Genomic DNA, 27,655 nt, shown 5'->3' on the forward strand with positions numbered 1-27,655 from the left:
CACAAGTTGGGGAGAGGGACAGAGGGAGAGAGAGAGAATGTTAAGCAGGCTCCGTGCTCAGCACAGAGTCTGACACAGGGCTCTATCTCATGACCCTGGGATCATGACCTGAATCAAAATCAAGAGTCAGCAACTAACCTGAGCAAGCAACCACCCAGGTGACCCAAACTGTCTTTATTCACTCTTGACATGATTGTCTACCAGACAATATAAGACACTCAACTGAAAAACTATTAAGACCAAATAAATTTACCAAACAAGAAATTACTTTCTTTTGTACAGATAATATGCTAATTAAAATATAATGAATTATTTAATGCATAGTAGAAACAAAAAATACAAAATACCTAACAATAAACTCAACAGGAAATGTTCAAGACCTATATGGCATAAAATACAAAGTTTAATAAAGGAACTGAAATAGAACTGAATACATAGAAATGTACCATGTTGCTAGATGAAAAGATATGAATCTCCCCCCAAAACTTTCTATATATTAAATCCCAAGAAAAATTTCAATAGGATTTTTTGACTTGAAGTTCACAGACTGATTCTAAAATTCATCAGAAAGAGATACTGTTCCAAAAAAAAAAAAAAATGTGAAGAGCATTGAGGTAGAACCCCTCCTCCCAGATGTCAAAACATTAGATGAAAACTATAGCACAAGTAGAGAAAACAGATCAACACTGAGATCTGATAATATAAGGGAAATTGAAGTGAGCATTTTATAGCAATGGGGAAAGAATGTGGTATTTAATAAATAGCAGTGAAATAATTGTATCACCATTGGGAGAAAGTAGTTTCCTACCTCATACCATGTTCCAAATTAAATCCTACGTTGATTAAGTCTATTTAGAAAAAATTTTTAAATCTTCTTTTATCTATATTTTCTTTTAAATTTTATTCTAAAAAACTGGGTTAATATTTTCATAATTCAGGGTTGGGGAAACCTTCAGCAAGACTAGAAGCTCAAAATTATAAAGGAGAAAATTTGACAGTGTAAGATTTTTTTTAATTCTTTATAGCCAAAGATACCAAAGAAGAAGTTAAAGACTAGTTCTGGAGTCAAAGAGTACACTTCAGCATGTATAACCAAATATGATTATCCACAAAATATAAAGACCTCAACAAATCAATAAGAAAAAGACAAACGTACTCACAGAAAGATGGCAATGGTTATTAAGTGAGAATTTACAGAAAAAGAAATATCAGTAGCCAGTGAATAATTAAAAAGTTGCGCTGTCTTACTAGTCAGGGAAATGTAAGTTAAAAAGTGAAATATTTCTTCCTGTTGGGATTGATAAAATTAACAATATTGATAATATCCAAATTTTAGCAGGAGTAAGAAAAGTGGGCACAGTCGTGCTCTGGAGGTGAGAATATAAATGAGTGCAGCCATATTGGGGAACAATTTAACAACATCTATTCAAATATAAAGGGGAATACCCTTTGAAATGGCAGCTGCACATTTAGCAATCTGTCCCATGGAAATATTTGCTCAGATGCACAGTATTTTTTGAAAGAGCAAAATATTGCAATAACCTCTAGTCATTTTTGGTAGAATGGCTAAGTAAATCATTGCACCTATTCAGTGAGATGCTGTGCAGCCATTACATGACTGCGATGTATCTATCCATTCATATATGTCTTGACATATAGAAAGACCCCATGTTAAGAAAACAAATTCATGGAACAGTATTTATAGTAAAATTTCATTCATATTTTTCAATTTGTGGATGTGTATGTATGTATGTATGTAAGTGGGTGTGTCTGCATGTACATATGTATATAAATGTTCACCCAGAAGCATTTGGAAGAATACTTCCAAACTATTAACAATGGTACTTCCAGAGAAAAGAGTGTGGAGGAAGATTTTCATTTTATTATATATACGTCTAATACATTATTTTTAAAAATTATGATGAATATATTTTATATTTTTAATTAAAAAAACAAGACTTTGAAAATCCAGAAGAAAATACCTTGCAAGAAAAAAAACCGTGCAACCATATTTAAGGACTAATTGTGCGCTGAGGTGTAGCAATTCTGCCCTCTATTCTTTATTCACTAACCTGGTAAAGAACTATGGAATGTGAAGGTAAAAAGACAATAATAGAGCGAATTTGTAATGGAAGTGTAACCAAATATGTAGATTAGAGGTTGCAGTCCTCACAACACATATTATACATGGAGGAGAGGTTTCCGTTTCCATAGCAACACCGCCAGCACTAACGAGAAAGCATGAAAGGAATCCTTTTTCTCAGGGAGAAGTGCATGAAGTATGTGCTAATTTACTGAGCATCAAATTTACCTCTTATTGTTCATCCTGAAGAGGGCTTTTTCTTTTTTAATGCTCAATCATGAAATCCATCACTGACTTAGAATGGCAAAAGCCAAAATGAAATTTCCGACTAGACGGTCAGTCACCTTGTCTTGACTGCATCAATAACAATGACTCAAGGTCAGTCCGTCAGATCCGCTGCTGAGAGTCCACATGCAGGTGCTAGAACAGCAGTATAATCTTTCGCTCCATTTCTGGGTTTGTGGAACACTGTTTTGTCTTGGGTGTGCTCGCGTACCTCTTAAAACACAGTCTTGACTTTTAGAAGACTTATACGTGATAGATGCTTAAACAAGTTACCGAAATTCAATATTTTTCTGCTAAAATGTAATCCTTAGTTGTGCCATCAAGGACGACCTTGAAAAATTATTAGCTGTCAACTCAGTTAAGGTGATTTTTTTTCTCTTCTCTTTCAGACATCTCGAGATCTGGCATGCTTTATACAGTTTGAAAATGTCAACATTTACTATGGGATTCAGTGTAAAATGAAATATAAAGCACCCACTGACCACTGCTTTGTTTTAAAGGTATGTTGTACGAAGTCCTTGATTAAGATTTGTGAACAAGTTGAGTTAATACTTCCTTTTAAGGGAAAAAAACGTTAAGTGTCCCATAATTAACCACAAGTGTATCATAATAATTTTTTTGAAATAGGAAAAGTGGAAGCATTTCTACCCTGAATTCCTGTTTCTGATTCTAAAACTTTAATGAATCTGTCCAGACTTCTTCGTCACTTCTTAGAGCTAGGATTTAGGGTCAACATTCTTTTAGTTCTGCACCTTCCTTTCCTTAGTCTACTCAAGAGCCATGTCACATTTGGGGTTCATACAACTGGGCTAAATAACTCACTTCTGGTTCTTGAGTCTGCTTTTTGCTAACTGTGTCAGCTCCTGCAGTCACAGAAGATTTTAGCAGCTTTTCCCTGCTTCCCACTCAACTTAGTCTTCTACCTTGTCCCCAGACATTGTCTACACTCTTCTCAAAGGGTCTCTCATCTACGAACTTCTCAGCATACCTTGCCTTCTACTTGCAGAAGACAGAAAAGAGAAGGATTGAGTTGCCCTGGTTTACTTCATATTTACTTCTGAACTTAACTAATGGAGTAATCATCCTCACAACTCTGCGCCTCAGAGGAAAAGGCTCCCTCCTCCAAGGCCAGTCCCCCTCCATCATTAGCCCTTCCCTGGGACCGTACCATCAGTGACTCCGTTTTGCTTCAGCATCTTCAACCTCTCTCCAGAGAATTCTTCTCTTGGGCTACAACGCGTTCAAATATTCCTTTGTTTGGGAGGTTCCAAATCACTTCCCTCAGTTTGATCCACCCCATTCCTTTAAGCAACGCCTGCTTCTGTCTTCCCTTTAACTCAGACTTCTTGGGAAACCAATATGTCCTCCATGTCCTCAACTTTCATTCTGTCAGTAAAACTCATTCATTCCAAAATATTTCTCTCCAGCCAACTGCTTTCTGGGAGGTTGGGATATAGTGAACAAAACAAAGAACTTCTCTGTGGAGCTTGCACTCTGCAGGCTTCTCCTCCCTCCTGTGCTGTAACTGTTACTGAAGTGTCCAGTGAGGTGTGCATCAGTTAAGTCTGCACTCTTGATTTCATCTCAGGTCATGATCTCATGGTTATGAGATCAAGCCCCAAATTGGGCTCAGCACTGACATCTTGGGATTCTGTCTCTCCCCCTCTCTCCCTGCCCCTCCTCCCCTCAAAATAAATAAACAAAAACTTTTAAAAAGTTTCCAATGAACAGTCAGCGGTTTCAGTCCTCAGGCTTCTGGTCCTCCTGGCATCTTTTGCATTGGTGATAACTGCCTCATTTTCTAGCCCTCTGCCTAACCCCCTCTGTTCATCTGCTCCTCCATTTCTGTGGGTTCCTCCTCTTTCCACACATTCTGGGATGTTCTCCTGGGTTCTGTATTCTGTTCTCACCAGACTCGTGCTCTCTCTGAGAAGTCATAGTCACAGCCACAGCTCCAGCTGTCATCTGTATGCTAATAATTCCCAGTCTATAGCTGACAGTCTCACCTTCTCTCCCAGCCCCACCCTTGAGGTAACTGCACTGAGGGCACTTCAACCATAACCTGTCAGATGGTGATTCAACCCTCCCTCCACCCTCATAAACTCCTTCCTGCAGTCCCTATCAAGATGAATGATACCATCACCCGCTATATTAGTTTTGGGGTGGGCGTGGGGGGGGGAGGATGGGCTGCCATGACAAAGTGCCACAAACTGGTTGACTTAAAATAATGGAAACTTAAGCTCTCACGGTTCAGGAATCCAGAAGTTTAAAATAAAGCTGTCAGGAGGGTCGGTTCCTTTTGGAGGGCTCTGAGGGGAAATGTGTTCCATGCCTCTCTCCTAGCTTCTGACAATTTCCAGCAGTCTTTGGCACTCCTTCCTGGGCTTGTAGCTGCATAATGCCAATCTCTGCCTCTATATCACATGGCCCTCCTCTCTGTATGTGTTTGTGTTTCTTCTCTTCCTACAGGGACACCAGTCATATTGGATTAGGGCCCACCCTAACCAAGCATGACCCCATCCTAACTTGATTACATCTACAAAGAACCTATTTACAAATAAGGTCATAATCACAGGTATCAGCAGTTAGGACTGCAGCGTATCTTTGCAGGGGACACAGTTAAACCCATAATACCCATCTGCTTTTCCAAGCTAGAAATAGAGAAATCTTCCTAAAAGTCCCTCCTGTTCCCTTTCTTGTCCAGTCCATCATCACACTCTGATTTTCCATCTGAGACGTCTCTCATCTAGCCCTGTCTGTCTGTCCTTCCTTGTCACTCCAGGCCCGTCTTCCACACGGCTGCCAGTTGCTGCCTGTATCACTCTGCTCTTTTAAAATGTCTGATACCTAGAGGAAAATGTCCAGATGCAAGTTTGACACGAGACCTTGACTCTGGCTCTCTTGAGCTGATTTTCTGCCTCTTCTTTCCATGGATCCCAGATGTTAGCCACACAGAATTTCTGGATGTTCCTCAGATGTGTTACAGTACCCTATAGCTTCTTCCAATGAGCCTTTCTCATTTTCTGTTTTCAAACTTTTACTATGAAACTCACCATGTCATAGGGTAATCATATATTTCTTTACATATGTCTCCCCCACAACATCCCCAGCCACCACTTCCTAATTATGGTGTGAGCCTCTTATCTGTATTAATGAGGGACATATTCCTTAGCACCCAGAGGTATTCGGTGAATGTGTAGGTCCTTTGCTCTTAGTTCACCCACTCCCTTTGGTCTTGGACAAATGACTTACCCTCTCTGGCATAGCTTTCTTGTTTATAACACATAGTTACCTCACTTTAGAGGATCTGTAAAATCCCTCTTAACAGTAATGTTCTGCAATTGTCCTGACCTTTGTGTGCCTTTCAGCATGTCCTACAGGAGCTTCTCTCTGTTTATGGTCAGGAATAATCAAACCAGTTGCACAAGAGTCTGGCCAGGGGTACTGAACCAGCATTTTTTCCTTAAACCCCTTTATAAATAATTTTTCAGCAAAAGGCTCAGTTAAGGAGTAAACCCTTTGTCAGGGTCCTAAGCCATGACTGGAAAACAAGCACAGTTACTTGCTATAGGATGTCCTGAGAGCCAGAAAGGAGCCTTGTGCCCACTAGATTAGCTCATCTTAGAATCATAAGATTTAAGGATTTCAAGAGGCCTTTGAGGTCATCGGATGGTGTCTCCTGTATACATTTGTAGTATGTGTAGTGTAAGGAGGTCAGTGAGAATGTTGGAGAGAATGAACCAAGTTCTGTACACCTGTCTCATCACCATAGGAGGAGCCATTGTTAGAACTCAAGTTCAAGAGTTCTTGCCTCTTTCTCATGCTCAAAAGCCGCTATGTTTAATGGCTTTTACTCTATTTGGATTTTACTCTATTTGGATAAATAACATACTTAAGAATTATTTATTGTGCTGTTTAAGTGGATACCTCTACCCAGACAGCTGATTTGTGCATTTGACTGCAAGCATACATGATGTAAAGTCTGCTCTTGGGAACCTGGCTCTCACGTGCCATGAACCAAAAAATAAATGAAAAATATTTTAAAACACCAAAAGCCAAGGTAACATTGTCAACTTTTTAAATGTGTCAGAAATAAAATAACAGCTGCTTTCTAAGAAAAATTATAAACAGCAAACTGCCGAAGAGACCCATGTTTGCCCCTCTTAAATGACCGTCAATAAGAATACTGTTATGGGGTGCCTGGGTGGCTCAGTCGGTTAAGCGTCCGACTTTGGCTCAGGTCATGATCTTGAGTTCGTGAGTTCAAGCCCCATGTTGGACTCTCTGCTGACAGCTCAGAGCCTGGAGCCTGCTTCACACTCTGTGTCTCCCTCTCTCTGCCCTTCCCCCACTCACACTTTGTCTCTCTCTCAAAAATAAACATTTAAAAACAATTTTTTTAAAAAGAACACTGTTATAAGTTAAGGGGCTTTGTTTCTGGTGCTGGAAGACAAGGACTGTAGTTTGGTTTTGTGAATTTTATGGCTGGAGAGAGTGCTGCAGGCATTTGTGGAATGTCACATTCCATATAGGGACTAAGTCCTCAGCTTAGTGTACTTATCATCAATGTGACCTTCCAGTTAATTAATGTAACAAATCCGTTTTTGCTGTTGGGCCACATTATCCGCGTTGATAGTTTCAATTTTAAGGGCCTCCAATGGGAACGATCATTGGGGTAACATTTGTAAAGCTAAAATCTAACAGTTATATTAATGAGGAAGCACTGAACCCCAATAACGAAGAAATGCGCAGCAGCCATACAAAGTGCATGCTGCCATCTGCTGCCAGAATGGAGAACTACAGGCATCGTTTGGCAGCCTGGTGTCTGTCACCCCCGGAAAACCTAAGATGATTTTTCTTGATACAGATGCAAATTCTGAGGGCTGAAAGACCTAAACCAAGGGAATGGTCCATTTAAAGACAAAAGTATAAAGGTGGACATTCCTCAACTGGGTCAAAGGGCCAAAAGAAGGAATTCTTTACAATTTCTGATTTTTTTGTGTGTGGTATCTTTAAAGTTTGGAATTTAATAGCTTAATATAAATACAGAAATTCTAGGCAGTAGGACAAGAGACTCCTAAGGTTCTAGTGTACCATGGGGTAAAATATACAGTAACTTCTCTGGGCCTCAGTTTTCCCATTTGTAAAACCAAAACTTACTAAGCTCTCATTAAGTTCTTAAGAGTCTGTATGGGTCTTGTTATCCCTTCTGGGCAATAACAGCAATGAGTTGTTAGATCAGCAGGGTGACTGGTCCAGATGTTGCTTCTCAGATTCATACTGAAGTTAAAGGCACGGTGTCGCTGGCTTACATCAGCTTTAAAAACAGCCATTTCCTTGAAGGTCAGTGATGAAGCTGGAAGCAAAAGTGAAAGGGAGTAGTCTGTGCAATACCCTTAGAGAGGAACTGGTCAGCTCCACTCCTTTCCCGCACTGAGGATGGCTTCCCACTCTGTCAGCACTCCATTTCATGTGCACCACCACTAATTTATGCCTGTCCTAGCAGGATTAACAAGCTCCTCTGAGAGATGGAGGCAGAAGAGTTGGTCTCACACACACACACACACACACGCTCACACACACGCATGCACACATGATGGCTATGTTTGTAATTATTTTTCTCTATAATAAAACTTATTAAAAATGATAAAGGCCCATGAAAATTCACATGGCACAAATCTTAAAATCTAGATTTGGTTGCCTGCCCCTCACCTTGTACCCATGACACTTCTGGCTGAACAGGAAATCTTGGCTTTTGTTCATTATTTCCTTCAACAGTTATTTCCACGTCTAAACCAGAATTCTGACCACATGCCAGGCCATTGCTAAGCACTGGGGGTCTTCAGCAGTGAACGGCAGACATGGTCCCCACCCTCACGGAGCACACAGTCTATCAGAGACAGACACACACAACAGAAATTACAGAGGCAACAAGGATTAAGGAAGAGGGGCCCAGGTGATCTGGTGACCAGAGACCAGTGTCTCTCTCTCCCCTCTTCATGCCTGCCAGTGTCACTGCTGTCTCTGACCATGAGCTCCTGGAGGGCTTGGACCCTAGTGCAACACCCCAAGCCATTGCCACTTGAGAATAGATAGAATATTCCTTCCCTGGGACACCCATCCAGAGGCCAAGATGGCCAGTATGAGTAGGAGATGACAGTTAAGAAAAGGTGAAACCCTGAATTCCTGATAGGGGAGATATCCCTAAATATCCCTAGGACTGGTTGGGAGTCACAAAGCATTAATTCTGGGACTTAAGAATTGCATCAGGGAAGTTCCTTTATTTGATAAATGGAGAAACGATTCAGATTTCTTGTGGGAAAGGAGACGTGGTATATGCAAAGGCTTTTAAAAGCTAAAAAAAAAAAGGAGAAATTAAAATTATTATGGATAATACAGTAAGAAGTGCTTATGATAAATCATGTCACAAATCTCTTAAATCCTTTCAAAATTTAGCCCATTCTAAAAATACCCCTATTTCTAATCCTGAAATTGCTGCCAGTAGCAATTTGCCACCACATCAGGAAATTAACATTGTTACAGTCTTAAATTTTTTTTTGAAAAGTGCTAATAGTTTATAAATGGTCTTTGAAATTACTTTTTCCTAGCATCCCCAAATTCAGAAGGAGTCCCAGTATATCAAATATCTCTGCTGTGACGATGCAAGAACCCTAAACCAGTGGATCATGGGAATAAGGATTGCCAAGGTGAGAGAGCATTTGGGCTCACCCTATCTTGAATTGCATACCAGCATCCTGACCTGGGTGGGTCCAGTCTCCGTGCTGCTGAGAAACAGCTGACCCATTCTCCGTGAATCAGAGCTGAAGATACTATCTCATTTATTTGCCCATTGGGGGTTTTTTTAATAGCGGGGAGTGATAGAAACACGGACCTCTCCAATGACCTGAGAATCAGGGTTTACTCTCCCATGAGACTTCTCAGACCTTCATTTACTCTTGGAGAGCTTTGCATGTGTCGTGTGTAATTAAGAAACACAATGTGGAAACTGGTAGATTTATATGAAGACTTATGTACTCAAAATCGCGTGGCGAAAGCTCTCCTCTAATGTCTGGGTATGAAAGTATTAACTGACTCTGCCAATCTGGAAATTTACTTAACATGTGAAAAAAAAACGATTTGTGGATGTTTTGTTGAAATCCTTACACTAAAAAAACAACTCCAGAAAAGAGTGAAAAGAGTAGCTACAAAGTACTTTTTTTTTCTCAGTACGTATATTGCAATCAAGTGCAGAATCTGGGATAAATGGATTCCTCTCTTGCTTCTTTTGTGTTCTCTCCCCAGTACGGGAAGACTCTCTATGATAACTATCAGCGGGCTCTGGAGAGGGCCGGGCTCGCCTCTCGGACGAACCTGAGTACTGTTGGTGCAGTTCCACCAGCCCCACCTGCTACAGGTACCGTGCAGAGAAGAAATTCTCACACCTGTTCAGAGCTCATGTTCAAACTTACACATTTTGTAAAAACAGAACTTTGTTGGCACTGTGTACGTTTCCCTTCTGATGGTCAGGCTCAAGATCTCCACACACCTGGATCTATTTCTTCAGAAGTGATTCTTAAGCAAAGCTTCGATCACTTTTCTCGTGATATGCTCGTGGATAGGATGGCGATCACCAGTGTAGGGTGAGCTGGTCGAGTACTGTGTCTCATCAGAGTATAAAGGTTATATTTGTCCAAAGCTCCACTAGCACCCAGCAGACAGCCCACCCAAAGGACGAGGTCATTCCCTGGTGTTTTGGCTCAGTGATATCATGGCCAGAGCCTTGTACCCAATCCTGGATATCACATTCTATAATAACGTAACAGCTTCTTGCGTATGTTTTTAAGGAGGACAGAACACTGAGAGATGAAGAGGGTACAATGCATTGCTTTACATATACTCGCTCTGATTCTTACAACAGCCCTGCAAAGTATAGATTATCATCTGCGCTCCTCAGCTGAGGAAACTGAAGGTGGGAGAAGCATGTACCCAGCATCTTGTCAGTGGCTGAGCTACAATTCACATACATTGTCTTTATGATAACTAATGGTTGAAAGAACTGGCACTATTTACAGCAGAAAAGTTCTGGTCATTGTTTTTCAATGTTAAAGAATGGTCCTAACATAAGGCTAGTATGTGTATTCTTTGCTGCTCAAAGGGTAAAAGCAGCTTAAAAGTGTGGAAGGTGCAATAAGGTAGATTTAACCCAACATTTAAAAATATTTCCATTAGATGTGTCCAGCCTGGCTGCTCTGTGAACAATGAGTTTCCGGAAGTGTCTATGCTGAATAAAACTGTTTTCTGCAGAGCACTTACCACAATGTGTAATCATTTTATATATCCATTAACTCATTTGGTGCCTGTTTTCTCTACCAGACTCTTAAGTCTTGAAAGGACAAAGGACCATTTCACTGTGTTGCACACATTGTGTTCCCAGAGCTTAAAAGCCTGGCACATAGTAAATGTTTATTGAGTTACTAAACAAAGGGTTGCTGAGGTTGGTTGAGGGTTGGGTTTCCTAATTCTGTTAGTCTTCAGCTTGGGAGTGAAACACCACTTAAAAGTTCTTGGCTGTCAAGCTTCCCCTTTCACTCTTTGGGGTGAGGCATCCTGAAACCATCTAGGGCATCTCTCCCAGGGTCATTGGTTTCCTTTCCAGTAAAGACTCCTGGGCTCTGTGGGAGGCATATCTGGCTCACTCCCATGGGTGGAGGCCCGTAGGTACCTTTAGGATGGGGGCTGGTCACCAAAAAGAAAGAGGAAGCAAGTGATTCCACCACAGAGCTTTGGACATCACCCACAACTGGACACTTAATACTGCCTATTGATCTCACTGTGTTTCTGTAGACTGGCAGTCTTCAGCCAGGGATGACTTTGACCTCTGGGGAACATTTGGCAATGTCTAGAAACATTGTTGGTTGTCACACCTTGGGGGAAATGCCAGTGACATCTAATGGGTAGAGGCTAGGAATGCTGCCTCCTACAATGCATGGGATAGGCCCCCACACAACAAAAAATTTTCCAGTCCCAAACGTCAATAATGTTGAGCAAACCTGTTCCAGTCAATGTAATCTCCTAGTTTCTCATTGTTTTGGATGTTCTTCACTCTCCTCAGATTTCCAACCCCCAAATCTTTCACTCTCAGCAAAGGAACCATCAAATGGGAACTCCTTTGACTCCCCACCACTAAAACCAACAACTTACCTGCGTCTGCACCCATCCTAGTCGCATCCATTCTGTTACATCCTAACAAGGGCCATTCCTTCCATGCATGCCCTGGTCCCTATTCCAACACCAGCTGATGTTTTGCAGTACTCTGACACCCACCAATGGAGTTAGCTCAGACCAAGGGCACTGTCCCCAACAAAGCTGCCTTTCTTCCTATGTCATCCACACATCTGACCTCCTGGCTACAATTTCAGTGGTTCCCACTAGTTCTGGTTGATTAGAATGACTCACAGAACTCAGAAAAGTGCTATCCTTATTATTACAATTTTATCATAAGGGATACATACCAGGACCAGCCAAATGAAGAGACACATGCATAGTGCAAGGTCTAGGAGGGTCCTGGCTGCAGAACTTCTTTGTCCTCTTATTGACCACATGATTGATTTCAGTCCCCTCCCCAGAGGTTCAATTAGCCCAAAGCCCCAACCCTCTAATCACTTGGTTCATCTTTCTGATAACCAGCCCACATCTCAACGCATCTTGTTAGCATAAACTCAGATGTGATCCTAGGGGTTCACTGAATAGCAAAGATATCCCAGTCACTTTGGAAATACCAAAAGTGGAGGGGAGAGCGAGGAAGATGGCGGCGTAGGAGGACGCTGGGCTCAGTGCGTCCTGCTGATCACTTAGATTCCACCTACACCTGCCTAAATAACCCAGAAAACCGCCAGAGGATTAGCAGAACGGAGTCTCCGGAGCCAAGCGCAGACGAGAGGCCCACGGAAGAGGGTAGGAAGGGCGGCGAGGCGGTGCGCGCTCCACGGACTGGCGGGAGGGAGCCGGGGCAGAGGGGCGGCTCGCTGGCCAAGCAGAGCCCCCGAGTCTGGCTGGCAAAAGCGGAGGGGCCAGACGGACAGAGTGTGTTCCGACACCAAGCGCGACTTAGCGTCTGGGAGGTCATAAGTTAACAGCTTTGCTCGGAAAGCGGGAAGGCTGGAGGACAAAGGGAGGGAGAGCTGCTGAGCCCCCAGACGACAGAGCTCAGTTTGGTGGGGAACAAAGGTGCTCGCCAGCGCCATCTCCCCCGCCCATCCCCCAGCCAAAATCTCAAAGAGAACCAGTTCCTGCCAGGGAACTTCCTCGCTCCGCGCAAACACCCAACTCTGTGCTTCTGCGGAGCCAAACCTCCGGCAGCGCATCTGACCCCCTCCCGCTGCCACAGGGCCCCTCCTGAAGTGGATCACCTAAGGAGAAGCGAGCTAAGCCTGCCCCTCCTGCCCCCGTGCACCTTGCCTACCCACTACAGCTAATACGCCAGATCCCCAGCATCACAAGCCTGGCAGTGTGCAAGTAGCCCAGACGGGCCACACCATCCCACAGTGAATCCCGCCCCTAGGAGAGGGGAAGAGAAGGCACACACCAGTCTGACTGTGGCCCCAGCGGTGGGCTGGGGGCAGAATTCAGGTCTGACTATGCCCCGCCCACCAACTCCAGTTATACACCACAGCACAGGGGAAGTGCCCTGCAGGTCCTCACCACTTCAGGGACTATCCAAAATGACCAAACAGAAGAATTCCCCTCAGAAGAATCTCCAGGAAATAACAACAGCTAATGAGCTGATCAAAAAGGATTTAAATAATATAACAGAAAGTGAATTTAGAATAATAGTCATAAAATTAATCGCTGGGCTTGAAAACAGTATAGAGGACAGCAGAGAATCTCTTGCTACAGAGATCAAGGGACTAAGGAACAGTCACGAGGAGCTGAAAAACGCTTTAAACGAAATGCAAAACAAAATGGAAACCACCACGGCTCGGATTGAAGAGGCAGAGGAGAGAATAGGTGAACTAGAAGATAAAGTTATGGAAAAAGAAGAAGCTGAGAAAAAGAGAGATAAAAAAATCCAGGAGTATGAGGGGAAAATTAGAGAACTAAGTGATACACTAAAAAGAAATAATATACGCATAATTGGTATCCCAGAGGAGGAAGAGAGAGGGAAAGGTGCTGAAAGGGTACTTGAAGAAATAATAGCTGAGAACTTCCCTGAACTGGGGAAGGAAAAAGACATTGAAATCCAAGAGGCACAGAGAACTCCCTTCAGACGTAACTTGAATCGATCCTCTGCACGACATATCATAGTGAAACTGGCAAAATACAAGGATAAAGAGAAAATTCTGAAAGCAGCAAGGGGTAAACGTGCCCTCACATATAAAGGGAGACCTATAAGACTCGTGACTGATCTCTCTTTTGAAACTTGGCAGGCCAGAAAGGATTGGCACGAGATTTTCAGTGTGCTAGACAGAAAAAATATGCAGCCGAGAATCCTTTATCCAGCAAGTCTGTCATTTAGAATAGAAGGAGAGATAAAGGTCTTCCCAAACAAACAAAAACTGAAGGAATTTGTCACCACTAAACCAGCCCTACAAGAGATCCTAAGGGGGATCCTGTGAGACAAAGTACCAGAGACATCGCTACAAGCATAAAACATACAGACATCACAATGACTCTAAACCCATATCTTTCTATAATAACACTGAATGTAAATGCGCCAACCAAAAGACATAGGGTATCAGAATGGATAAAAAAACAAGACCTATCTATTTGCTGTCTACAAGAGACTCATTTTAGACCTGAGGACACCTTTAGATTGAGAGTGAGGGGATGGAGAACTATTTATCATGCTACTGGAAGCCAAAAGAAAGCTGGAGTAGCCATACTTATATCAGACAAACTAGACTTTCAATTAAAGGCTGTAACAAGAGATGAAGAAGGGCATTATATAATAATTACAGGGTCTATCCATCAGGAAGAGCTAACAATTATAAATGTCTATGCGCCGAATACCGGAGCCCCCAAATTTATAAAACAATTACTCATAAACATAAGCAACCTTATTGATAAGAATGTGGTAATTGCAGGGGACTTTAACACCCCACTTACAGAAATGGATAGATCATCTAGACACACGGTCAATAAAGAAACAAGGGCCCTGAATGAGACATTGGATCAGATGGAATTGACAGATATATTTAGAACTCTGCATCCCAAAGCAACAGAACATACTTTCTTCTCGAATGCACATGGAACATTCTCCAAGATAGATCATATACTGGGTCACAAAACAGCCCTTCATAAGTTTACAAGAATTGAAATTATACCATGCATACTTTCAGACCACAATGCTATGAAGCTTGAAATCAACCACAGGAAAAAGTCTGGAAAACCTCCAAAAGCATGGAGGTTACAGAACACCCTACTAACGAATGAGTGGGTCAACCAGGCAATTAGAGAAGAAATTAAAAAATATATGGAAACAAACGAAAATGAAAATACAACAATCCAAACGCTTTGGGACGCAGCGAAGGCAGTCCTGAGAGGAAAATACATTGCAATCCAGGCCTATCTCAAGAAACAAGAAAAATCCCAAATACAAAATCTAACAGCACACCTAAAGGAAATAGAAGCAGAACAGCAAAGGCAGCCCAAACCCAGCAGAAGAAGAGAAATAATAAAGATCAGAGCAGAAATAAACAATATAGAGTCTAAAAAAACTGTAGAGCAGATCAATGAAACCAAGAGTTGGTTTTTTGAAAAAATAAACAAAATTGACAAACCTCTAGCCAGGCTTCTCAAAAAGAAAAGGGAGATGACCCAAATAGATAAAATCATGAATGAAAATGGAATTATTACAACCAATCCCTCAGAGATACAAAAAATTATCAGGGAATACTATGAAAAATTATATGCCAACAAATTGGACAACCTGGAAGAAATGGACAAATTCCTGAACACCCACACTCTTCCAAAACTCAATCAGGAGGAAATAGAAAGCTTGAACAGACCCATAACCAGCGAAGAAATTGAATCGGTTATCAAAAATCTCCCAACAAATAAGAGTCCAGGACCAGATGGCTTCCCAGGGGAGTTCTACCAGACATTTAAAGCAGAGATAATACCTATCCTTCTCAAGCTATTCCAAGAAATAGAAAGGGAAGGAAAACTTCCAGACTCATTCTATGAAGCCAGTATTACTTTGATTCCTAAACCAGACAGAGACCCAGTAAAAAAAGAGAACTACCGGCCAATATCCCTGATGAATATGGATGCAAAAATTCTCAATAAGATACTAGCAAATCGAATTCAACGCCATATAAAAAGAATTATTCACCATGATCAAGTGGGATTCATTCCTGGGATGCAGGGCTGGTTCAACATTCGCAAATCAATCAACGTGATACATCACATTAACAAAAAAAAAAGAGAAGAACCAATGATCCTGTCAATCGATGCAGAAAAGGCCTTTGACAAAATCCAGCACCCTTTCTTAATAAAAACCCTTGAGAAAGTCGGGATAGAAGGAACATACTTAAACATCATAAAAGCCATTTATAAAAAGCCCACAGCTAACATCATCCTCAATGGGGAAAAACTGAGAGCTTTCTCCCTGAGATCAGGAACACGACAGGGATGCCTACTCTCACCGCTGTTGTTTAACATAGTGCTGGAAGTTCTAGCATCAGCAATCAGACAACAAAAGGAAATCAAAGTCATCAAAATTGGCAAAGATGAAGTCAAGCTTTCGCTTTTTGCAGATGACATGATACTATACATGGAAAATCCGATAGACTCCACCAAAAGTCTGCTAGAACTGATACATGAATTCAGCAAAGTTGCAGGATACAAAATCAATGTACAGAAATCAGTTGCTTTCTTAAACACTAACAATGAAGCAACAGAAAGACAAATAAAGAAACTGATCCCATTCACAATTGCACCAAGAAGCATAAAATACCTAGGAATAAATCTAACCAAAGATGTAAAAGATCTGTATGCTGAAAACTATAGAAAGCTTATGAAGGAAATTGAAGAAGATTTAAAGAAATGGAAAGACATTCCCTGCTCATGGATTGGAAGAATAAATATTGTCAAAATGTCAATACTACCCAGGGGCGCCTGGGTGGCGCAGTCGGTTAAGCATCCGACTTCAGCCAGGTCACGATCTCGCGGTCTGTGAGTTCGAGCCCCGCGTCGGGCTCTGGGCTGATGGCTCAGAGCCTGGAGCCTGTTTCCGATTCTGTGTCTCCCTCTCTCTCTGCCCCTCCCCCGTTCATGCTCTGTCTCTCTCTGTCCCAAAAATAAATAAACGTTGAAAAAAAAATTAAAAAAAAAAAATGTCAATACTACCCAAAGCTATCTACACATTCAATGCAATCCCAATCAAAATTGCACCAGCATTCTTCTCGAAACTAGAACAAGCCATCCTAAAATCCCGTTCATGCTCTGTCTCTCTCTGTCCCAAAAATAAATAAACGTTGAAAAAAAAATTAAAAAAAAAAAATGTCAATACTACCCAAAGCTATCTACACATTCAATGCAATCCCAATCAAAATTGCACCAGCATTCTTCTCGAAACTAGAACAAGCCATCCTAAAATTCATATGGAACCACAAAAGGCCCCGAATAGCCAAAGGAATTTTGAGAAGAAGACCAAAGCAGGAGGCACCACAATCCCAGACTTTAGCCTCTACTACAAAGCTGTCATCATCAAGACAGCATGGTATTGGCACAAAAACAGACACATAGACCAATGGAATAGAATAGAATAGAAACCCCAGAACTAGACCCACAAACGTATGGCCAACTCATCTTTGACAAAGCAGGAAAGAAAATCCAATGGAAAAAAGACAGTCTCTTTAACAAATGGTGCTGGGAGAACTGGACAGCAACATGCAGAAGGTTGAAACTAGACCACTTTCTCACACCATTCACAAAAATAAACTCAAAATGGATAAAGGACCTGAATGTGAGACAGGAAACCATCAAAACCCTAGAGGAGAAAGCAGGAAAAGACCTCTCTGACCTCAGCCGTAGCAATCTCTTACTCGACACATCCCCAAAGGCAAGGGAATTAAAAGCAAAAGTGAATTACTGGGACCTTATGAAGATAAAAAGCTTCTGCACAGCAAAGGAAACAACCAACAAAACTAAAAGGCAACCAACGGAATGGGAAAAGATATTTGCAAATGACATATCGGACAAAGGGCTAGTATCCAAAATCTATAAAGAGCTCACCAAACTCCACACCTGAAAAACAAATAACCCAGTGAAGAAATGGGCAGAAAACATGAATAGACATTTCTCTAAAGAAGACATCCGGATGGCCAACAGGCACATGAAAAGATGTTCAACGTCTCTCCTTATCAGGGAAATACAAATCAAAACCACACTCAGATATCACCTCACGCCAGTCAGAGTGGCCAAAATGAACAAATCAGGAGACTATAGATGCTGGAGAGGATGTGGAGAAACGGGAACCCTCTTGCACTGTTGGTGGGAATGCAAATTGGTGCAGCCGCTCTGGAAAGCAGTGTGGAGGTTCCTCAGAAAATTAAAAATAGACCTACCCTATGACCCAGCAATAGCACTGCTAGGTATTTACCCAAGGGATACAGGAGTACTGATGCATAGGGGCACTTGTACCCCAATGTTTATAGCAGCACTCTCAACAATAGCCAAATTATGGAAAGAGCCTAAATGTCCTTCAACTGATGAATGGATAAAGAAATTGTGGTTTATATACACAATGGAATACTATGTGGCAATGAGAAAAAATGAAAATGGCCTTTTGTAGCAACGTGGATGGAACTGGAGAGTGTGATGCTAAGTGAAATAAGCCATGCAGAGAAAGACAGATACCATATGGTTTCACTCTTATGTGGATCCTGAGAAACTTAACAGAAACCCATGGGGGAGGGGAAGGAAAAAAAAAAGAGGTTAGAGTGGGAGAGAGCCAAAGCATAAGAGACTGTTAAAAACTGAGAACAAACTGAGGGTTGATGGGGGGTGGGAGGGAGGGGAGGGTGGGTGATGGGTATTGAGGAGGGCACCTTTGGGGATGAGCACTGGGTGTTGTATGGAAACCAATTTGGCAACAAATTTCATATATTTAAAAAAAAAAAAAAGGAAATACCAAAAGTTTTAGAAGTTCTGTGCCGGGAATTCAGGACAAAGACTCGACAGATACTTTATTATACCATCCTCTTCTGCATTCTCTTCTGCTCTACTGAGTCCTTATTATTGTTCCCTTCTCCAAACAAACAAATCAGTTTTGAAACCCTCCTATGACTCCACACCTCCCTCCAGCTATTGCCCCACCTGATAACCAAACTGCTTTAAAGGGTAGACTACGTTTGCTGCCTCCACTTCTCTACCCTCACTGACTCTGCCACCAATTTCAGTCAAGCTTCTGCTTCTAATGCCTTATGGAGAATGCTCTTGCTAATCCCACCAGTGGCCTCTAGGCTGCTAAATGCAACTATTATAAACCCCTGTTCTTCTCTGACCTTTCAGCAGCATCAACACATTCCTCCTTGAAACAGTCTCCTCTATTGGCTTTCAAGATAGTACACATTTGGGGCACCTGGGTGGCTCAGTCGGTTATTGTCCGACCTCAGCTCAGGTCATGATCTCAGAGTTGGTGAGTTCAAGCCCCACATCAGGCTCTCTGCTGTCAGCTCAGAACCCACTTCGGATCATCTGTCTTCCTCTCTCTCTCTCTCTCTCTCTCTCTCTCTGCCCCTCCCCAACTCATGCACACATGCATTCTCTCTCAAAATAAATAAACTTAAAAAAAAAAAGATAGCACATGCTCCAGACCTCTCATCGTACCCCCAACTGCTATGGTCACTCTTTTCTGACTTCCTCTACTAACTCTTCTACCCCACCTTAAATTGCCCACAGCCTCGTCAATCAATCCTAACCCTTTTCTCATTGACAGTCCCTCTAATAGGTGGTCTAAATCCACTCCTGGCACCATCTATGTGCTGACCACCCACAAATATATAAATCGAACCCAGACTTCTCTGTTGACCTGCAAAACCATGTATCCAGCTGTCTGCTCAGTGGCTTCACTTGGATACATCAGACTCGATGTCTGTAAAACTAACTCCTCATCTTACCCACCAGACTTGCTCCCCCACTGTTGTTCTCAGTTTTTGTAAATAATACCATCGTCTGCCCAATTGCTCATGCAGGACACATGGAAGAAAAGCTCACTCATGCCCAAATCCAATCACCTCCAATTCCTATTGATTCTGCCCTCTAAATATTGGTCAAATCTGTCCAGATCTGTTCATCTCCATTGTCATCAAATCCCAACTTCCATGATCTTTCACTTGGCCTCCTCTGGCGGTGCTCCAACTCAACTCCCTGCATTTGCAGACTTTTCTCTCTCCTTGACTCACCTTTTTAAATGTAAATATGATTTCTCCCCTGTGGGTAGCCCTTCAGAAGCTTCCCACTGCTCTTAGATAAAGTCCCAAATCCTTAGCAAGGCCAACTAAGCCTGTATAATATGAGCCTTGCCCAGCTCTCCTGCCTGTTTCTCCACCGTGTCTTCCTGTTCCTGTCACATGGGCCAGTTGTTCTTCCTAGTTCTTCAAAGGCTCAAGCACCATCTTTTCTTAGGGAATTCACAGATGTTATTACCTCTGTTTGTGATGGTTTTTTCTTTCATGTAGCTAATTCCTTCCTATCCTTGGGTCTACAATGAATTGTCCTTTATAGGCCAGTCATAATTAATAATCTTTGTGATTATTAGTTTAGTATCTGTTCTCCTAGATACTGAAAGAAATCATGAAGTGTTTCTGCTATGATTTCCCAACTGAAAAACATGGAGACGTTCTGTATCCAAAGTGCTTAACAAGTAATTCGTTCTTGATGAATGGCAGCTTTTATTTTCCTATTAGAGAAGAGCCATAGAGGGTTTTTTTTAGTACTTATTAAGTCACTTTATGACTTTAGCAACTATTTTTAGTCCAGACCCTTCACATGGCAGTTGACACATGGCAGTCTAACTCTGGTTTAAGCAACAAAGAGTGATTGGGAGAGATTTATTAATGCACAAAACTAGGAGGTCTGTGGGTAGGCTGCTTTCAGGTATAGAAGGATCCAGGGATATAAGCAATGTCGTCAAGATACTGTTTCTTTAGGCACTGTCCCCCTGAGATGTCAAGGACTGTCACTGACTCTCCAGGCTTACATTTCTCACACAGCCAGAAATCGTAGTACAAAGAGGATGCCCCCATCTCTGAAAAAATTCTGGGAGGGCTCTGTTTCGTGCCTGTCCCTAACAGTCTCACTGTACCCAGGAGCATGCTGTCTTCTGATTTGCCAGATCAAGTGGTAGGGTCAGCCTTTCACAAACCACACGGGTTAAGAACGAGGGAGGTGGGGGGCGCCTGGATGGCTGAGTCAGTTGGGTGTCTGACTTCAGCTCAGGTCATGATCTCATGGTTTGTGGGCTCATACTTGTTTAATAAACTTCCCACCCATAATTCCTCCAGGGACTCCTAGAGAGACAGTGGGAGAGGCTGTATTGCCACTTGACAGCTGGGACTGTTAACACAGTGACAGAACAACCTAGATCCCAGTCAGTGGCACCTGCAGAATATATGGGATATGTGGGCACACATCAGTTGTCCCAGGATGGGGCAGAGAGCCCATGGGAAAGACTGGATTTCCTGGTAAATAGGAAGACAGCAGCTTGGAACATTTAAGATTATTATTATTATCTGTTTGTTCTCACAGACAAAGACCAGGTCATCCTACTTACATAAAAATACACACTATGTTGCTGGGAAATCAGCCTGTGTATGTGTTTGGACAAAAGAAGCAAAAAGAAAATATAATTTTTGCCCTTCAAAGGATTTCCCCCAATGGTCTTCAGTATTCAGATTTAGTCTCTGCTTGCACAAATTTGTGCTTTGCACAAATGCAAAGGTGTTTATAGGTAAAGAAAGGATTTGAATATGTATAAGACAAAGGAGGAGAAAGAGAATAAATAGCCCAAAGGAAATGAGAAGATAGAGCACTTTGGAATCTCAGATGTTTAAATCTCCTAGGCACGATGGTACGGTGCACAAAGTCTTACAAAAAATCTTAAATAGAAACATTCTAAAGCTTAAAGATGTTTAGGCCTGTTGCTTCCCGACCTCCAGAACAAAGCTGTGACTAATCAGAGACATTTAATAAGCCTCAGAGTGAGAGAAATGCACATTTACGTGGCACATCATGTACGTTCCAACAGCTCCACTCAGAACAACGAGGTGGCTGTCCTTACTGAACAAGGGACATGGATTTTATCATTAAAAACTGACAGGAGAGAAAGCAATTCTAGCCTGTTCTAATATTTCAATTGCATAAACGGACACGAATACCTTTTTTCATTCTGAAATCATCTCAAACACAGAAAAGTTGCAAGAATAGTACATAAAGCCTTCATGTACCCTTTACCCAGATCTCCAGTATTGAGTGTTTGCCATATTTGCTTTATCATTTCTCTCTCCCCACTCCTGCTTCTCCCTATGTCATCCAAAGACATTTTTTTTTTCTGAACCACTTGAGAGTAGATTGAATCTATCATACACCTTTGCCCCTAAGTCTTCCCTTTGTGACTCCTAAAAATCAAGGCTGTTCTCTTACGAACCATAGTACAGTTAGCAAATCCAGGAAATTTAGTATTCAATATTGATAGGATATTTTTATCTAAACCACATCCATATTCCCTCAATTTGGATGTGTCTGATGTTTCCTTATGATTCATTTCAGACAGTGCATTTTTGGTGAGAATACTGCATGAGGGCCGCATGTCCTCAGGTTATCACAATCAGACACATATGACATCTGTTTGCCCCTCGTTGGAAACATTCATTTTGACCACTTGGTTAATGTGTTGTCCGATATCTCTCCTGTGCAGATTTTTCATTTGGTACTTGATAATTTGCAGAGAGATACTTTAGGCCCTGTTAATATCCTCTTCCTCATCAAACATTCCCCTCTTCCCAATGTCATGTCCTTAATAGCCTTCTCTGAGTTGTTATGTAGATGAATGGGTTTCTCAAACTACTGGAAAAATATTTAAAGAAGCAAGCAAACGGCCATCTCATAAATATTTGACAGAATAGCAGGCAATGGGCATAGCTAAAGGAACCTCTGAGTTCACTCAGTGACAAGACCTCATGTCGTGGGCTGGGTGGCAGTTTGGTCATTGGAGAAATGTCTTTTGTGTGTGGAGGCATGGCCGTCCTCTCCAGGATGTTCTCTAAGGACCCAGAGAGATCCACATACATCCAATGAAATCTATCAGATTCCCTCAAAACTGCAAAGCCTCAGTTAAGCCTCACTTTTGTGCCAAAGGGTAAATTAAAAGGGAAGAAAATAAAATAAGTGCTTATCATGACTTGCTGGCAAAAAAACCTATTCCAGGGTATCTCAGGGGTCTGCACATTTTACTCAATCCCCTGTGTCTTCTATTTTTGTGCCCATCCTACTTTTTTGTTGAGAATAATGTTTAAAAGTTGTTCCTATACACAGCATGGTATGAAACTAGAAACATACGTTTCAAGTGTTTATTATTTTTGAGAGAGAGAGAAAGTGCATGCATAAGGGTGGGGGGCAGAAAGAGAGGGAGAGAGAGAGTCCCAAGCAGGATCCATGCTGGCAGCACAGAGCCTGACGTGGGGCTCAATCCCATGAAACATGAGATCATGACCTGAGCTGAAACCAAGAAGGATGCTTAACTGACTGAGCCACCCAGGCACCCTGAAACATAGGGTTCAGAAAAATCTTCAGCAACTGGAATTTTTAAAAAGTTTTTCAAAGTTATTCTCCAGTTGTCAAAAGGCTTTTGAAAACAGAACATACCATTCTCTAGGCCCCTAGTTAATCGAGATGTCATAGCCTACATAAAGCATTCACCTTCCTGAACCTTTGCTGAATCTCATGAAGTGTTGCCATAGAACCTCAGACTTTCTGTAAGGCCTGTATACCTAGAATTCCTTGTCTTTTGCTTTGGAAATAGAAACTATATTTTTAGAGGAACTCACAAGAATGCTGAATATGCCTTGCCCACTCTTCTTGTCTTTATTCTCCCCTTCAGGACCTAAAGCAGGCACCACCCAGGCCAATGGGCAGATTCCCCAGGCTGCACATTCTGTAAATGCGGTTCTTGAAGAAGCCCAGAGGCAGGCAGAAACTACTAAGGTAAGACCAGAGAGTGACTGGACGTCATTCTCAGACTGTCTCCAGTAAGCCCATATGCTAAACCATTAGCAGTGTCCAATAACTGCTCCTCCGAAAAGAGAAAATCTAGTTCCAACAACTAAGAAGTCACTATAATTTCATTTAGGTAATTGTGTGGGTTTTTTAATCTTAAAGTTATGCAGGCTAGAATGGAAAGTTAAAGCCAAATGTTACCACATTGCTTCAGAAAAATGTAAGAATTTTTTTTTTTTTTAATGCTAAGGCTTGGTAAATATTTTTAATTTAGCTCCACTGATTTTGACTGAAGGGCTTTTTTTGATTTAGGCAAGTGGTTTTAGCATTCTGAAAGTGGCACCTGAGTTTTAAACCCTTGGGATTTTTTTTTCCTGAATAAATTAGAGCAACCAGTTAGTCAGAAACCCTATATTAAATGTGAAAATCCCCGAAACCAGATTAGAAGACTACTAAAAGGGTTCTGTTATAAAATGTGCATTTTATATTTTTCTGTTAATGTTCTGCATACATCCTCAGGGTGATGGAGAAGAAAACACATTTTAAAATACTAGCCAAATTGACATAGCATTCTCCATAATTTTTTTTTTCAGTAAAGGAGATTAATGCAGATTCATTTAAATTTATCTAAAAATTATAGCTGAAAGTTGTAATCTAGTTACTAGCCTAATTGGTAACATCTCAACTTACTATTCTGTTGAATATTTTCCATGTGTGATTCAAAACAACCTTAAATAATTGTGCCTTCTGTAATTTTTCACTTCATTCTCCCCTTTGATTTTGTCCGTCAGTCAGGGGTGGGAGCAATTAAATCCTGTATTTATTGAATTTCTTACAATTTTTGAAAACCATTGTAGACCGTTAAAAGTTGTATTACTCTAGTATTATTAGCTTCTCAAGTCTGACATCATACACTGTGCTTTCAGTGATTATTATTTCCGTGGCTCCTGTAATGCCTACCAAAGAGAAATACTCTAAAATGCTGAAAGCAACAAAAGGACCCCAAAATAGAAATCACTTCACCTTGTGTGAACATCAGTTCCCAAACTGCCTGGTCAGAAATTTTTTTTAATTACATCACTAGTCAATTAATCGTGCTAAGCAAATAAACCAAATAAAATAGAAAACTCAATCATAAGGCACTTTGTTAAGGAAAAAAAAATTTTCTAAATTTAATCGTCAGTGGTAAGAGGTTGTTAAAGAAAAAAAAAAAGAAAGTGAAAGCCTGATAAATTGTAAATTGCAATGATAATTATCACTGACACAGAGGGATTCAGCTAAGCTGCCTGGAATCCCTGGGGAAGTTGCATTATATAAACGTAATTTACTATCATCGATTTCCACCGTTGGCAGAAGGACTGCGCTTCTGTTAGCCTTTGGCCAAGTTCGGTGTTGTGGTTTCTGCCCGGCAGCATGTGCAGTGTAATCTTACTCTGCGGAACCCAGCCACACCTTTAGCTCATTTAATATGAACATAACCTTGAGACAGAAATAGTAAAGCTTATGATGCTTGATTTATACCTGATCAGCCAGCCAACTTTCACACAGTTCACAAAAGGTAAATCTAAGACTATGGACCAGATGTGTGGATTCTTGGTCCACCCACCACCTCCCTTGAAGCTGTTAGGTCAGAGGGAGTGAAGCATATAATTGGTTTCTCCCTGGTAGCCCACAGTCATGGGCAAAGGTTTCTTTGTTCTCAGCATGCTAGCAACCACTGATGCAAGAAAAGGCAGGCAGTTCTTTCATAGGAGAGTCTTCTTTGTGCTCAGATTTGTACAAAGGTTACCTGTAGCCTAAAGTACATCATCCTTGTGCTATAAGAGGAGGACATCTAAGCCAGGAGATTTGGGGACAGTTTCGGGAAGCTTCCTAATCAGCTCTCTGCCACTGGAGGTATGGTACAAAAGGAAAATAATTTCACAGACACCTGCTTCTGACAATTGAGCTTCACAACCTGCTCAACTCAGACCAAGAAAAATGGTATGGCTGCATATGTCTAGGACCCTAGTGGCTTGTCTTGGGAACCAGGGCATGAGTGGGAATTCCAGGAGAGCCATTTTGCTTCCATCTTGAGTTTCCTTAGGCTGAGCTTAGGGTAGGTAAAAACTGAAGTAACCACACAAGGAGCTAAACTCCTTATCACTAAAGCTCTTTTAAAGACATGGATTAGTTCCCTATAAGGTGGTTGGTTGGGAGGAGATACATCTCTACTCTAATAAACACCTCATTGAATAGGACTAAGTCTTCGATTTACCAAAGAAGACATGGTAGGCTAGCATTAAATAACGTTATTATTGGTAATAATGTTAGAGGCCATTTGGAGTCATTCTCCTTACTCACAGCAAACATGAGCTAGCTCATTAACAACTTGTAGAATTGGCCTGAGGAGTGGAGGCCCCCCCGCCCCTCGGGAAGCACTGCCCAAATCAGCAAGACCTCACCTTTCAATGGAAATATGCTGTGGTTGCTCTGTTGAAGGACAAGAAGCCAGCTCTTGGTAACCACGACCCAGGAACACCCAGGGCCCATCACCTTCCAAAGTCCAGCCTGCCACCGCCCCCTCCCGTGCGAAGGTCTTCAGACATCTGCGGCAGCCCAGCGACAACCCCCAGGGCCAAGGGCATGAGCAGCGGCTTCCCTGCGCCGCCGCCCGACGACTCTCTGCCACCACCCCCGCCGCCACCGCCCCTGGAGGACGACGAGGAGCTCCCTCCGCCGCCCCCCGATTTTAACGAAGGGCCCCCGGACTTCGTGCCTCCCCCACCGCCGTCGTTTGCAGGGGATGCTGGGTTATCATTACCGCCCCCGCCCCCGCCCCCACCTGCACTCAACTCTCCGAAGCCGCCCCCCGTTGCCAGCAAAAGACCTCCCGCTCCCCCGAAGAGGAAAGAGAATCCAGGACCACCTGGTGGAGTAGGGAGCGGAGAGCAAGATTTCATGTCCGATCTCATGAAAGCTTTGCAAAAGAAAAGAGGCAACATGTCCTAAGGGAAACAGATAAATATGTTTGTGTGATGGGTATAATCATTTCTAACCTCAAGTACATTTTTGCTACTTTATCTTCATGACACCTTATTCATTTTAGATAAAATATTGACGCATTCAGACTAGAAATGGTGTAAAACGTCTCACTGCAGCGCAAATATGTTCATAATCATTAACCTATAACGGAAGCAAGAGTATCTGCCTAAATGTACATACCTTTCCTATGTGTTTCCACCTCCCTGAATTCGTTTTCCCTTACAAATTAACTGGAATGTTTTATGTTTATTTTATTGTGTTCAGAAGCATCGAATTAATAAAATTTAAAAGTCTTCCTTGAGGATGGTATTTCTAGAAATATCAGTGTATAAATCTAGTGTGCTATCAATACCACATTATATATACGTGACCTTTATAGCTTTGAATTCTAACATCTTGTTAATTTTTGGTATGTTTTCCACTCCACCTCCATGACCTTCAGAATTTTCTGAAAAATCGAATGAGGAAACAAACAGGAGGCAGAATGAATTCGGTTTCCTTGAGACTCATGTCCTGATTGGGTTAGGGTTTTCCAATGGTCAAATAACATAGTAATGAAAAAAATACATATTTAGAGTTTGGAGATTCTCTGTTATTACACTGCTATGAGTATCCTATAGATTAAGATTTAGGGACAGGAAAAGGCAATCATTTATATTCTTTAACCTGGAATGTTTTCTCCCCAGTAAATCTGATGCTCAATTTTTTTTAAGTTTTTTTTAATGTTTATTTACTTTTGTTTTTTGTTTTTTGGTTTTTGGTTTTTTTTGGTTTTTTTTTTTAATTTAATTTTTTTTTTCAACGTTTATTTATTTTTGGGACAGAGGGACAGAGAGAGACAGAGCATGAACGGGGGAGGGGCAGAGAGAGAGGGAGACACAGAATCGGAAACAGGCTCCAGGCTCTGAGCCATCAGCCCAGAGCCTGACTCGGGGCTCGAACTCACGGACCGCGAGATCGCGACCTGGCTGAAGTCGGACGCTTAACCGACTGCGCCACCCAGGCGCCCCATGTTTTTTTTTTTGTTTGTTTTTTAACGTTTAT

The 27,655-nt window shown here is 41.8% G+C and overlaps 1 protein-coding gene across 2 annotated transcripts in view; it reads left to right on the forward strand.

The window, feature by feature from the left end:
* The window catches only part of LOC123591401 (amyloid beta precursor protein binding family B member 1 interacting protein), a 106,246-nt gene extending 79,334 nt beyond the window's left edge, over positions 1-26,912 (forward strand). For both annotated transcript variants that reach the window (XM_045465687.1, XM_045465688.1), the window contains exons 10-14: positions 2,758-2,868; positions 8,977-9,075; positions 9,671-9,782; positions 23,472-23,575; positions 26,069-26,912. In XM_045465687.1, the coding sequence (XP_045321643.1) occupies positions 2,758-2,868; positions 8,977-9,075; positions 9,671-9,782; positions 23,472-23,575; positions 26,069-26,578 (936 nt within the window). In that variant the 3' untranslated portion in view covers positions 26,579-26,912. The remainder of the gene's footprint in view (positions 1-2,757; positions 2,869-8,976; positions 9,076-9,670; positions 9,783-23,471; positions 23,576-26,068) is intronic.
* Positions 26,913-27,655: the final 743 nt, after the last annotated feature.

The sequence above is a fragment of the Leopardus geoffroyi genome, chromosome B4 (genome assembly GCF_018350155.1).
Source record: "Leopardus geoffroyi isolate Oge1 chromosome B4, O.geoffroyi_Oge1_pat1.0, whole genome shotgun sequence".
Taxonomy (NCBI): Eukaryota; Metazoa; Chordata; class Mammalia; order Carnivora; family Felidae; genus Leopardus; species Leopardus geoffroyi.